Raw genomic sequence first — 11,397 nt, 5'->3', positions numbered from 1 at the left:
AATATGATCACCAGAATGTGATTATCCAAAGGTCATTATGTATTTTGCTACTAAAGATTACAAGAGCTGAAGTCTGTAAATATATCTCAACTATGTTGGATGTTGAGTTTAAAAGTAAAATTTCTTGAAGAAATTTTTAATGATGCATATATATTGGAAAATACAATTTTTTATATAAGTAATGTTATCCAGCAGACACATGATTAAGAAAAAAGACTAAAGAAGGTTATAACTACATTTTATCTCCTTGAGACTGAGGAAAATAATGAGCTATTGATGTTAGATGATAAATCACGTTTAGTTGATTATGATCACTCTCCTGAAGAGAATATGACATTTTATACTGAGAAAGAAAATCAACATAAATATTATTGGTCAAGAAATTGGACATAAAAATGGTTGTAGACGTGAATATGGATAAGGTCAAGATCTAAATAGTTTCTTTATAGAGCTTATATTCTCACTTGAAGTTGAGAAAATAAACATGGTAATAAAGAAGAGAAATTATTCATTCATCGAAAGATGAAAGAAAAGTATTGTGAGTACAATACAAGCTAATATAAAGCTTATAGATTGTTCAAGAAGATGATATATGAATGCTCCAGAAGAGTACATAGTATTACTGCACATAAGAATACAGTTTAAAGTTTCTAAGAATGCAATTTAAAGTTCTTGAGGTATTGTATTCTTAGAAGTCTCAAACGTTAGAAGCTTCTAAGAAAGAATACATAACCCATGTATGGTATGTTGTTGATTCAAAAATGAGATTCATTCGAGATTGATAAACCTGTAGTATTATCATCTCGAGGGGAAGAGTTAATGAATCCCACATTTTATGATAAGTGAAACATCCAGAAGATTATGTTTGCACTAAAATTAAGATTGATGAATCATTCTCAAAGTAAATCTGTGGGATTTTGAGACACTTATGTTAACACACTAAGCGAAAGAAGTGTCAAATTCATTTCAAATCAAAAAATATTTCTAAAGGCCGTAAAAGTATAGTTGAGAAAGTGCCTACATCCTCTTATAGATTGTACTACACAAAGATTACTATAATGGAGATAAATATATAGTAAACTAGAAGTTTACAAAATATTTGGCATGAATATTTAGATCATTTTGGTTCAGTAATGATGCGAAAAATATTTTGAATATATATATAAATAGTCATTGAAGATCCAGAAGATGCTTCCGAATGATTTGACATATGTTGCTTGCTCACAAGATAAAATGGTTATACGGTTTTCACCAGCCAAAGGAAGTTATTGGCATGAATAAAAGAGATGTTGGTTGACTGATCACCCACTATTCATCTTTATAATCTTGGTGAATTCACGTCTTAAGTCTTTGATGATTACAGAAAATTCATTGGGATAAGTGTTAAAGATTTTGAGCAACACTAATTCGCATCAAGCCAACAACTAATCACTAATTCTCCTCATCATTAGTATTGGGTCAGAAACCAACCAGTTGCTCCACCGCAGAGCTTAGTTAAGATGTTTTAATAAGGTTGGAAATATATGTTGGATATGAATCTCCGTTGATACTTAGGTATCTAAAGCCATCCAGAAAGATATAAGTAAGGCTCGATATGATTGCTAAAAGTTAATTAGTATTTCCAACATAAGGAGGGGGGGATAAAGAGCTGGTAAAGAAAATAAGCTGATATTAGTTATCATTGATCCTCGGACTAAAAAAAATGTCAAATAGAATTCCAAAAGATAATTCAATTAATGCGCTTAGTAAAGCAGTTGCCAGACACATTTGTTGACCCAAATATATATAGTGATCAAGTCACATATACCAGCTTTAAATGCTCCAATAAAAATATATTTTTCTAGAAGAACAATATCAAGATGCTAGTCACGTCTGCAGCGTGGTAGGCTTGTCGGTTCCTAAGATAAGAATCCTCGTATATGAAAAAGAGCATATATTGATAATGGTCAAAACGAGGCAATAGAGTTTTTGAATGATCTCCAAAAGAGACATTAAACATGATTGAAAGAAATTCAGGTACCTGAGACAATGAAGAGATCTCAATAATCTATGTCATGTACGCAATAAAATAGAACCAATAAGCAAATCGACGTCGATGATTTTTTTGTCTACAAAGTAGCATTTGATATGATGAATGAGAAAGAGGATCATGAAATAAAGTCTATTGAAAAGTGTACACAAAGAGATGATTGGCCAAATCAGAAAGAACCAATAGACAAAGATAAAAAAAAACTCTTGTAAAAGAGAGTGGTATTTGGACCAGTAGTCCATACACTACTTTCATGTTCCTTATTAGTCTGGAAATAAAGAAAGAACTTGAATTATACAACCCACTGGAAACTGATAATCCCTAAGAGATTGAATCCCTAAAAGATAAAATCCCTGAAGGATTGGTGATATCAAAATCATGTTCCCGGGAACTTTAACTATTCGATCGAAATATGTTTTATGGGATATATGAAATATTTGAAGTTAATCAATACATCTTAGTTGGTCAAAAAAAATAAAAATCAATACATCTTTATATTTAGGGAAATACCCTAGGATAACATTAAAAATTTTTTTGTTACAAATATAGACTCTAAAGATAAAAATGACCAAAATGTTTCATTAAAGAGGTAAATATACACTTATACGTCTAGGGTTAACTAATCCAAACCTTAGGGTTTAGAGTTAAGGGGTGGAGATTTGGGATTGAGATTTAAAATTTTATAAAATAAAAATTTTTAAAATAAAAATTTTAAAAATAGATTCAAAAAGTATTTTCGAATTACAAAAGGAAAATTTGAAAAAAAAAATTTAAAAAAAAAATTCAAAATTTGTTTTTATATAAAAAAGTTCAAATTTGAAAACATATAATCTAAAACTATAAAAAATTATTTCTTTTTAATTTTTTAAATTTTTTTATTTAATTTTTTTATTTTTGTATATATCTAGGGTATTAGGGTCCTTTTACCTATTAAATGAAACATTTTGGTCATTTTCCTCCTTGTAGTCTATTTTTGTGACCAAAACTTAAAAATAGTCTATTTAGGAGAATTGCCCTTATATTTATCAAGAAATTATATAGATCAATAGAATCATTGATTTGAATATAATCAAAAACTCATGAAGAGTTATAGAAAAATTGTATTTTGGAAGAAATCTCTTGACAATACCATATTGTCTTTATGTATTCCAAACTGGAGATCTAAAATGAGATCTTATCGTAAAGATCCTTGAAGGATTTTATTTAAGATGCTCATATATGTTTGGTCTTGAAGTACCATATTTAAAGTGTTATTGAGCAAATTACTAATCTTTTTCACAACTAAAACATGTAATTTCATATGACAAGAAAGAAAGTTATTAGTAACTTTCATAGTTACGTATGAGTTACTCGTATGTACAAGACGAATGTCTAGACGATTGTATGTAAGAAATTTGGTTTGAAATCCAAATAGACCAAGAAAATATTGTCTATATCAAATAAGAATTGTGGACCATAAGTGTATAGACCTTGAATACTCTAATGGAAAGAGTATTATGATATTCTCAATTTCAAAAAGAGATTTATCTGATTGGAATGCATATCCTGAAGATATTGCTTTCCGGGGAAGAAATGTGAAATATGTGTGGTTGTACTCTTTCCCTTATCATGGTTTTTATCCCACTAGGTTTTTCCATGACAATGTTTTAACGAGGCAACAAAGAACACACAAATGATAGACACCCGAAAGAATTATTATAATTTCAAAGTTGAAAGTCTATCACAGATCTAAAGTCTTTGAAGTCAAGAGAATCGAAGAAAGGATCAAATCATATCAAGACTCATACACTGCAGAAGAATGGCGATGTTCGTCCTACAAGTTCATTCAGGTGAAAATTTCTCTGACTTATTCACCAAGGCGCTAACCACTGTTCTTTTCAAGAAGTTAGTTCATATTATCAGACTAAGTCATCTTAAAAATCTTGATGTATGTACACATGAGGGGAAGTCATTACGCGTTGCACTATTTCTCTCTTAACCATGGTTTTTTCCACTGGGTTTTCCTGGAACGGTTTTTAACGAGGCAGCATCTACGGCGTTTTGAAAAGTAATTCACAAAAAATAATTAAAAATTACACATTAGTTCATCCAGTGGTTTAACCGATCGCCGGATTCCGGGTTTTAACGGTTTTTGTGGGTTTTACCGGGTTTTTAAATAATGAGATTTTCCTAAAATCCAAACCGGATTACATACCGAATCATCGAATTTACCGAATCGACTGGGGTCCGGGTCAGGTTTCAAAACACTGGTTTTTGGCATTGAAGTAATGGTAGTTTACAGATTGAATGCAACAAATTAAATTAGTTTTAACATTAATTAGTTTGAAATTGATTTAGGTATGTTTTATGGTTATTTTAACTTTTGGAAAAATAATAAATGCTAAAAGTTAAGATTAAGTAGTTTTCAATGGCATTGAAAATTAATTTAAGAATAAGTTTATATTTGTACTTCAGTTTTCATAATATAGATGTCTTTGAATATTGGTTCCATGTAATATTATTTGCTACAAATAGTTCTCAACTCCTAAAATTGGTTTCCAAATCAGAAAAATGAACATAAAGTTATTGAAAAAAAGTTTTAACCACTCAGATCTTATTCATATACCTGAATGCAAAACAAGATAGCGGACAGTCTAATACACAGTGCCATGAAGTTATTTCTTTGTTTATTTTGCTAACAAAAAAAAATATTAGTTTCATGTAATATTATTTGCTATAGATAGTTCTCAACTCGTAAAAGTGGTTTCCGAATCAGAAAAAAATGAACATAGAGTTATTGTTTTTTTACGATGATTTATTATGACATTATATTTATGAGAAAGATTACATAGATAATCGACAACCGATAATACTATCTGCCTTCTGAAGATCTACGCCTAACTGCATCATCTGAGCCGTCATATGAAGATTTATTCCTGACCAGATTTACTTGCACCATGTTGAAGCTTCCTTGCAAATCTTTCTTTTTGTAGTCTGCACTAATAAATCGCTCTTCTCTGGGACTTGAAACCTGGATTTCCTGTAATCTGCAAAAAATTGCATAGCATGAGATTTGAACATTAAACCTGGGTGTAGAAACCTTTAAACGTTAACCAATAGACTACGGTGCTTCCACGTGAACATAAAGTTATTGAAAAGAAGTTTTAACCACTCAGAAAAATAAACCTGAATGCAAAACAAGATAACGGACCGTATAGTACACAGTGTCATGAGGTTATTTCTTTTGTTTATGTTGCTAAAAAAAAAAAAAAGTCTTTGAACATTAAAAAAGGTGAACCCTAGAGAAGTAAAGCATTTTAGATTCCCTGGTTAAATTACTTCTATCAAGATAGAAACGAGTGGTTAATTTTCTACTGAATAGAATTTCTTCCTCCTGCGGCGACAATAAGCTAATAAGCATGGCAGCCGACGATTCCCCGGGGCTGAAATCTCTGGAGGCGTTGATTGGTGGTTCTCTCCCGGAGAATCTCTCGAAGCTATCTTCTACTTGTCTTGCAATTCCAGCGAATAAGGATTTCCATTTTCTCTGCAATTTCGATGAGTTCAAGCTTCGGATTGATGAGATTTCAGGGAGCTCGCAGTGTGTTCTTGAGACGATCGGTGGCTTCTGTCGGAAACCGATGAGATATTCAGGGGATGTTGTAGGAGATGATGCGTATGACTGGCTTGTTAACCTGAACGATGAAGTTCTCCAGAGAATTGATTTGGATTTGGAAGACACAATGAAGAAGGAAACTGATTCGAAACATGGAAAGGCAAAGGTTTCGTTTCATATAGCAACGATAAAGAAGCCTCAGGAGGAGTATAAGATTTTGGTGAACAACGCAAATGTACCGTTTGAGCATGTTTGGTTGGAGAAGAAGGAGAACAATCTAGGCTTTATTCATCCACTGGTTAGTTAATATCTGGAGACTGAAAAAAGTAGTTTTTCTTATCTAAACATCCAGAATTGTAATCTTTGATCTTCTCTTCTCTTTTGATATGTGTTTGCAGGAGAAACTTTCAGTGATGGACTTTGTTGATAAAGATATATCAGAGATGAAACCTGTTGAACCCCTCTCTTTGGAAGGAATTCCATTCAAGCTTGTTGAAGAAATCAATGATCTGAAGGATTTAGCTGCGAAATTGTCTAGTGTTGATGAGTTTGCTGTAAATACCTTCCTCTTTCTTTCGTTCTTTCTCTTTTTTTTCCTATAATAAAAAGAAATGTGCAATGCAGTGGAGGCTGTAAGAGTTTGATTATGCTATGAGTTTTGGTCAAACTATAAGAAGTTTCCTGAAACTAAAATGGATGTGAACTATCAGTATGCTAGTCAGTTTTAGTAACGGACATTTATAGTTTCCCCTATATGTCTCTGCCCCCACTACATTTGTTACATTGACAGACCGAAGTGATGAGTTAGTGATGTTGGTTCTCTTTGATAGATCATGCTTAACCTGAAGTTTCATTGTTTTTGTTTGTTTTGTAGGTTGATCTGGAGCATAATCAGTATAGGTCTTTTCAAGGATTAACATGCTTGATGCAAATATCTACCAGAACGGAGGATTATATAGTCGATACATTCAAGCTTTGGGATCACGTTGGTACATATCTCAGGGATATCTTCAAAGACCCTAAAAAGAAAAAGGTTTCCTCCAAAATGCCTAAAGTTTCTTTCCACAGATCCCCTAGTATATGACTACTGCAACATAAACAAATTTAATTTAACTAGGTTATGCATGGAGCAGATCGAGATATTATTTGGCTTCAACGTGACTTCGGCATATATGTTTGCAATCTCTTTGACACAGGACAGGTTTGATTTCTGCTGGAGTTTGTCTTCGCAAGCCATGTTACTTGTAGGCGCATAAAACCACCTTAGCAAAACAAATTTTGAATGTTGACGAATGGAGAAAAGAAAATATAATTTTTCAGACCCTTTGTTATTTTGTCCATTATCACGACACTGGAATAGCATTCACCCATTTGCGCAGGGTCATTTAGTAAATTTCTTGACGTTCTTCTGGCTATGAGATGATGGTTTTAGTTAGAACTTAGAAGGCACTCAGTTTCGAAAATACTCTCCAGCGCTGCTCTTTGTTTTCTGTCAGTCTTTTTGTGGGAATGTTGATTTTCTTGAATTTCTCAGGCCTCAAGGGTGCTAAAGCTGGAGAGAAAGAGTCTTGAATTTCTTCTGAAACATTATTGTGGAGTTGCTGCAAATAAACAGTGGGTCATAATTCAGCCTTTGTTAACCTTTCTTCTTAAGCACACTCTCATCTTCTCACTCTTCGTTCAACGTCTGTTATCCTAATTGCCTGCAGATACCAAAATGCAGACTGGAGAATACGACCCCTTCCAGATGTAATGACAAGGTTAGTATATTCTCTACTCTCTCTAGTCTCTCGTTATTGTTATGCATTGGGTGAGTAGAGCTCATGCTTTTTAATATGGTGGCAGATATGCTAGAGAAGATACACATTATCTTTTGTATATTTATGATGTAATGCGAGTAGATTTGCACACGGTAGCAAAAGAAGACGAGAAACCTGACTCCCCTCTGGTAGAGGTGATAATCATTAGCTATTCGCAAGATCTTCTACCCAGTATTATCCTATCTACGATTTGCCTTCTATATTTCGTTGCATTCAGGGGATGCATCGTGTCCTTCTTTGGTTTTTGGATAATTATTTTGACGAAATTGCTGGTGTTAACAGGTTTATAAGCGCAGCTATGATGTGTGCATGCAACTATATGAGAAAGATCTTCTGACTGAGAATTCATATCTTCACATTTATGGGTTTGTTGCTTGTTGTCCTCTTCTTGAAAGAAAATATACTCTTTAGTTTTATTGGTTGGCTGTTGTACTTGGTTTTTGATTATCCCTTGATCGTTTTCTACTTTTTATCTAAGTGCAGTTCCCAGTTAGATATTACCCTCTGTGCATGATGTAGCTACCTAAGACTAATCTCTAGTATATGTTTCCGTTTGGGCTTTTTCAGGGTTCAGGCAGCTAATTTCAATGCGGTTCAACTTGCCATTGTTGCGGTATTTTCTCAACTTGCGCAAATACCGCAAGGCACCCTTTATCATATTATCATATGGAGCTTACTCAGTAGTTGCTGCCTTGCAGGGGCTTTGTGAATGGCGAGATCGGATTGCACGAGCAGACGATGAGAGCACTGGTTATGTATTACCAAACAAAACTCTTCTTGAAATAGGTAGATATTTTACTTTCACATATCCAGGTTTTTGGATATGATCTCTTTTATCTTGGAAATAAGTGGTTTGGACTAGGTCCTGATTTGTTTTAATTAATAATAATAATAATAGCGAAAGAGATGCCAATTAATGTGGGAAAGTTGCGACGGTTGTTTAAGTCAAAGCTTCCTTACATCGAGCGTAATGTTGACGCGGTGATCAGTGTCATCAGGCGATCAATGCAAAATGCAGCGGCGTTCGAGCCAGTTGTTCAATCCTTAAAAACATGGCATCCTGGAACGGTAAGACATTTGTTATGTTCTGAATTGTTATTATTACTATTTTGGGGGGTTTTTCCTGTTTATATTAACACTAAAAATCTATCTTTGCTCTTGTATCCTGCGGTGGCTTATGGCAGTGTTGTTTTATAGAGTTTTTGGAAAGAAATTATGTATTTTTGAAATTTAAGGTTTCAGTTGGGAGTATGTGCTTTTTGAAATGCGTTATTGAATTGATAAGTTTTTAAAGACCGTATTTTAAGTATAAAGGTTTATTAGTATCTAAATCCTGCACCGTTCGAATGGTGGTCACTAATCCAAATTCCTAGTAGTTTAGTGGCGCATAACCTTGAGATCATGATTTGTTTTTCTACTTTCGCTATGGGTGCTTAGGTCTTTGAGAATAATATTGAAAGCACCGTTGAGGAAACATGCACAGAAGCTGTTGTAGCTTCTTCTCTGAGTTCAAAGAAGTTTTTGCAGGTTGAAAATGACATCGGGGGCGTCAGGACCACAGTCTCGCATGGTTCAGGAAAGGTGAACCTCTGTTATAAATTATTTGTCGTTTTCCCAAATCTAGGACACAAAAAGACATTATAATATTTTTGTTAGGTTAGTGTGGATGTTTCGGAGGAACAAAGCGGTGGTTTTGGAGCTTTGCCTTCAAAGAGGAAGTTTGGAAGTGAGAACAAGGTGATAACTAATGCTTACATAGAGATTAAGAAAAAGCTTGGATCAATCGGTTATTACCAATCTATTGAGAATATGCAGGCAAATGAAGAGGTCAAAGTGTCCAAGTCAAAGCCAGCATGTGTCTCTAAGCCAGATGAGGTAATTATTCTATCGGATGACAATGATGAGTATGGTGAAGAAACATCGGAACCCGAAGATGCGGCGGATAGTGTTTCAGAAACGCCTTTTAAGGGACCGGATGTATCAATTAACGTGAAGACATTTGGTCCGGATATTATCGTGTTAGATGATGATGACTCAGATGATGATGATGACTCGGATAATGACTCAGAAACTGGAGATGGTAGGGAAAGGGAAGTTGAAAGGATGAATAAGATAAGTGAACAGCAGGGGAAATTCATGAGTTTGAAACCGGGCTTTCTCAACATTTAGCTGTTTGATTAGCTTTTGTAGTACAGTGTTTCAATGAATTTCTGTCCCTTATTCTGTATTTCTCGTTTGTATACAATGTATTTTGACTTATATATTAATGTACTTTTAGTGTTCCCAAAATATTGTCCTGTAAGTTTCTGTGTATTTCATTAATCACGAGTGTTCCTTTAATATAGGGGTTACAAGATAGACGAAAGGAAAGACATAATATGGAAAGTGTACAAATACAAGGAAAAGGAAAAAGAGTTTCATTTTCTCCTAAACCGTCTCTCTCTCCTCTTCTCTTCACGCGACCGTCTCTCTCTCTCTAGGGTTGGCCGACACTCCCTCTAGGTGTTGGGCCGGTTATGGACATCCACCAATTGATTTATATCACTCCCCCTTGGATGCCATAAGCATACAGAGATTGTAATACGCTTAATGTTGTCTCATTAAAACCTTAGCAGAAAAACCCAGTGGGACAAAACAATGATGAAGGAAAAAGAGTACAACACCCACTACTCCCCTTGATGTGAACCTCAGTGGAGGTCTTTCAGCCTACGCATCCCAATCTGATGCGTGAGCTTCCTGAACGTGCAGGTAGGAAGTGCTTTGGTGAATAGGTCTGCTGAATTGTCACTGGATCGTACTTGGACGACCTGGACCTCACCGGCTTTCTGAAGCTCGTGAGTGAAGAAGAACTTAGGCAATATGTGCTTCGTCCTATCACCTTTTATGTAACTGTCCTTGAGCTGAGCAATGCACGCAGCATTGTCCTCATACATCACGGTTGGCTCTTTGTTCTCGGCCGTCCCGCAATCAGCTCGGACGTGTTGGGTCATCGACCTCAACCAAACACACTCGTGGCTGGCCTCATGTATGGCCAATATTTCCGAATGATTAGATGATGTGGCCGCGATGGTTTGTTTCATGGAACGCCATGATATGGTCGTACCTCCATGTGTAAAGACATATCCTATCTGTGATCGAGCTTGATGTGGATCTGATAGATAACCTCATGATCAGACATAATCTAAACATATACAAGAGATTCATGGCAAAACACATGTCCAGCCTAGTATAGCTTGCCTATTACATCAAGGCGCCAATGGTACTTGGGTTAAGAACTTTTCCGGACCAAGGACATATCCCTTGTCCTTCTTGGGATCAAAGGATCCGTGTCTAATTCAAAAAATCCTCACGACCATGTCCTTCTTGAGACTTACAATACGTTTGTGTCCGGACCAAAGTACCTTATGGGACAACACAATGGACGAGCTTTTAGTCCATGTTTAAAATTTGGTTGAATACCTTTCTATAAGCCCTTTGATGCACAAAGATTCCATCTTTTTAAGATGTTTTAATTTTATTCCCAAACAAAACCTTGTTTGTCCCAAATTCTCATTTCAATCTCTTTCTTTTAGATAATCGTTTGGTAAATCTCTCCAGAGGATATTAACATACACATATATATTTTAGTTCTCGAGAACCTGTTGATTTGACAACTCAATATCTTCTGGGATTTATATATATATTCATTATCCAGTAGACCATATAAGTAGGCGGTTTCTACATCCTTTAACCGCAAATCTATTTTCTTTTCTTATGGCCAGATTTATTAGGAATCTAAATGTTTGTTATATCCACCACAGGGGAGTTTATCTCCTCATAATTGATTCATGGTCTTTGTGTGAATCCTTGTGCATATGATTGTGCATTATATCTTGCTATCTCGCCATGTTTCGTTTCTTTCACAAAGACTCATTTGTCCAACTGGTTTTACATCTAGAGGTGTCCGAAATGTG

At 34.9% G+C, this 11,397-nt stretch overlaps 1 protein-coding gene across 4 annotated transcripts; it reads left to right on the top strand.

The window, feature by feature from the left end:
- Positions 1-5,332: 5,332 nt before the first annotated feature.
- LOC106314568 (exosome component 10-like) lies at positions 5,333-9,747 on the top strand. Of its 4 annotated transcripts, none has more exons than XM_013752433.1 (14): positions 5,333-5,922; positions 6,023-6,178; positions 6,499-6,657; positions 6,742-6,825; positions 7,159-7,238; positions 7,334-7,384; positions 7,470-7,578; positions 7,727-7,809; positions 8,012-8,057; positions 8,143-8,230; positions 8,343-8,512; positions 8,882-9,025; positions 9,106-9,181; positions 9,260-9,432. In XM_013752433.1, exons 1-13 carry the CDS (start codon positions 5,428-5,430, stop codon positions 9,172-9,174), a joined length of 1,734 nt encoding a protein of 577 aa, XP_013607887.1. In that variant the 5' UTR covers positions 5,333-5,427; the 3' UTR covers positions 9,175-9,181; positions 9,260-9,432. The 4 variants fall into 4 exon arrangements, with proteins under 4 accessions (XP_013607887.1, XP_013607893.1, XP_013607879.1 ...); XM_013752439.1 differs by having other exon boundaries at positions 5,335-5,922; positions 8,972-9,025; XM_013752425.1 differs by having other exon boundaries at positions 5,336-5,922; positions 9,101-9,181; positions 9,260-9,747.
- Positions 9,748-11,397: the final 1,650 nt, after the last annotated feature.

This window comes from Brassica oleracea, chromosome C1 (genome assembly GCF_000695525.1).
Source record: "Brassica oleracea var. oleracea cultivar TO1000 chromosome C1, BOL, whole genome shotgun sequence".
Classification (NCBI taxonomy): Eukaryota; Viridiplantae; Streptophyta; class Magnoliopsida; order Brassicales; family Brassicaceae; genus Brassica; species Brassica oleracea.
Note: the sequence above shows the minus strand (reverse complement) of the source record. Positions and strands in the feature narration are given on the sequence as shown.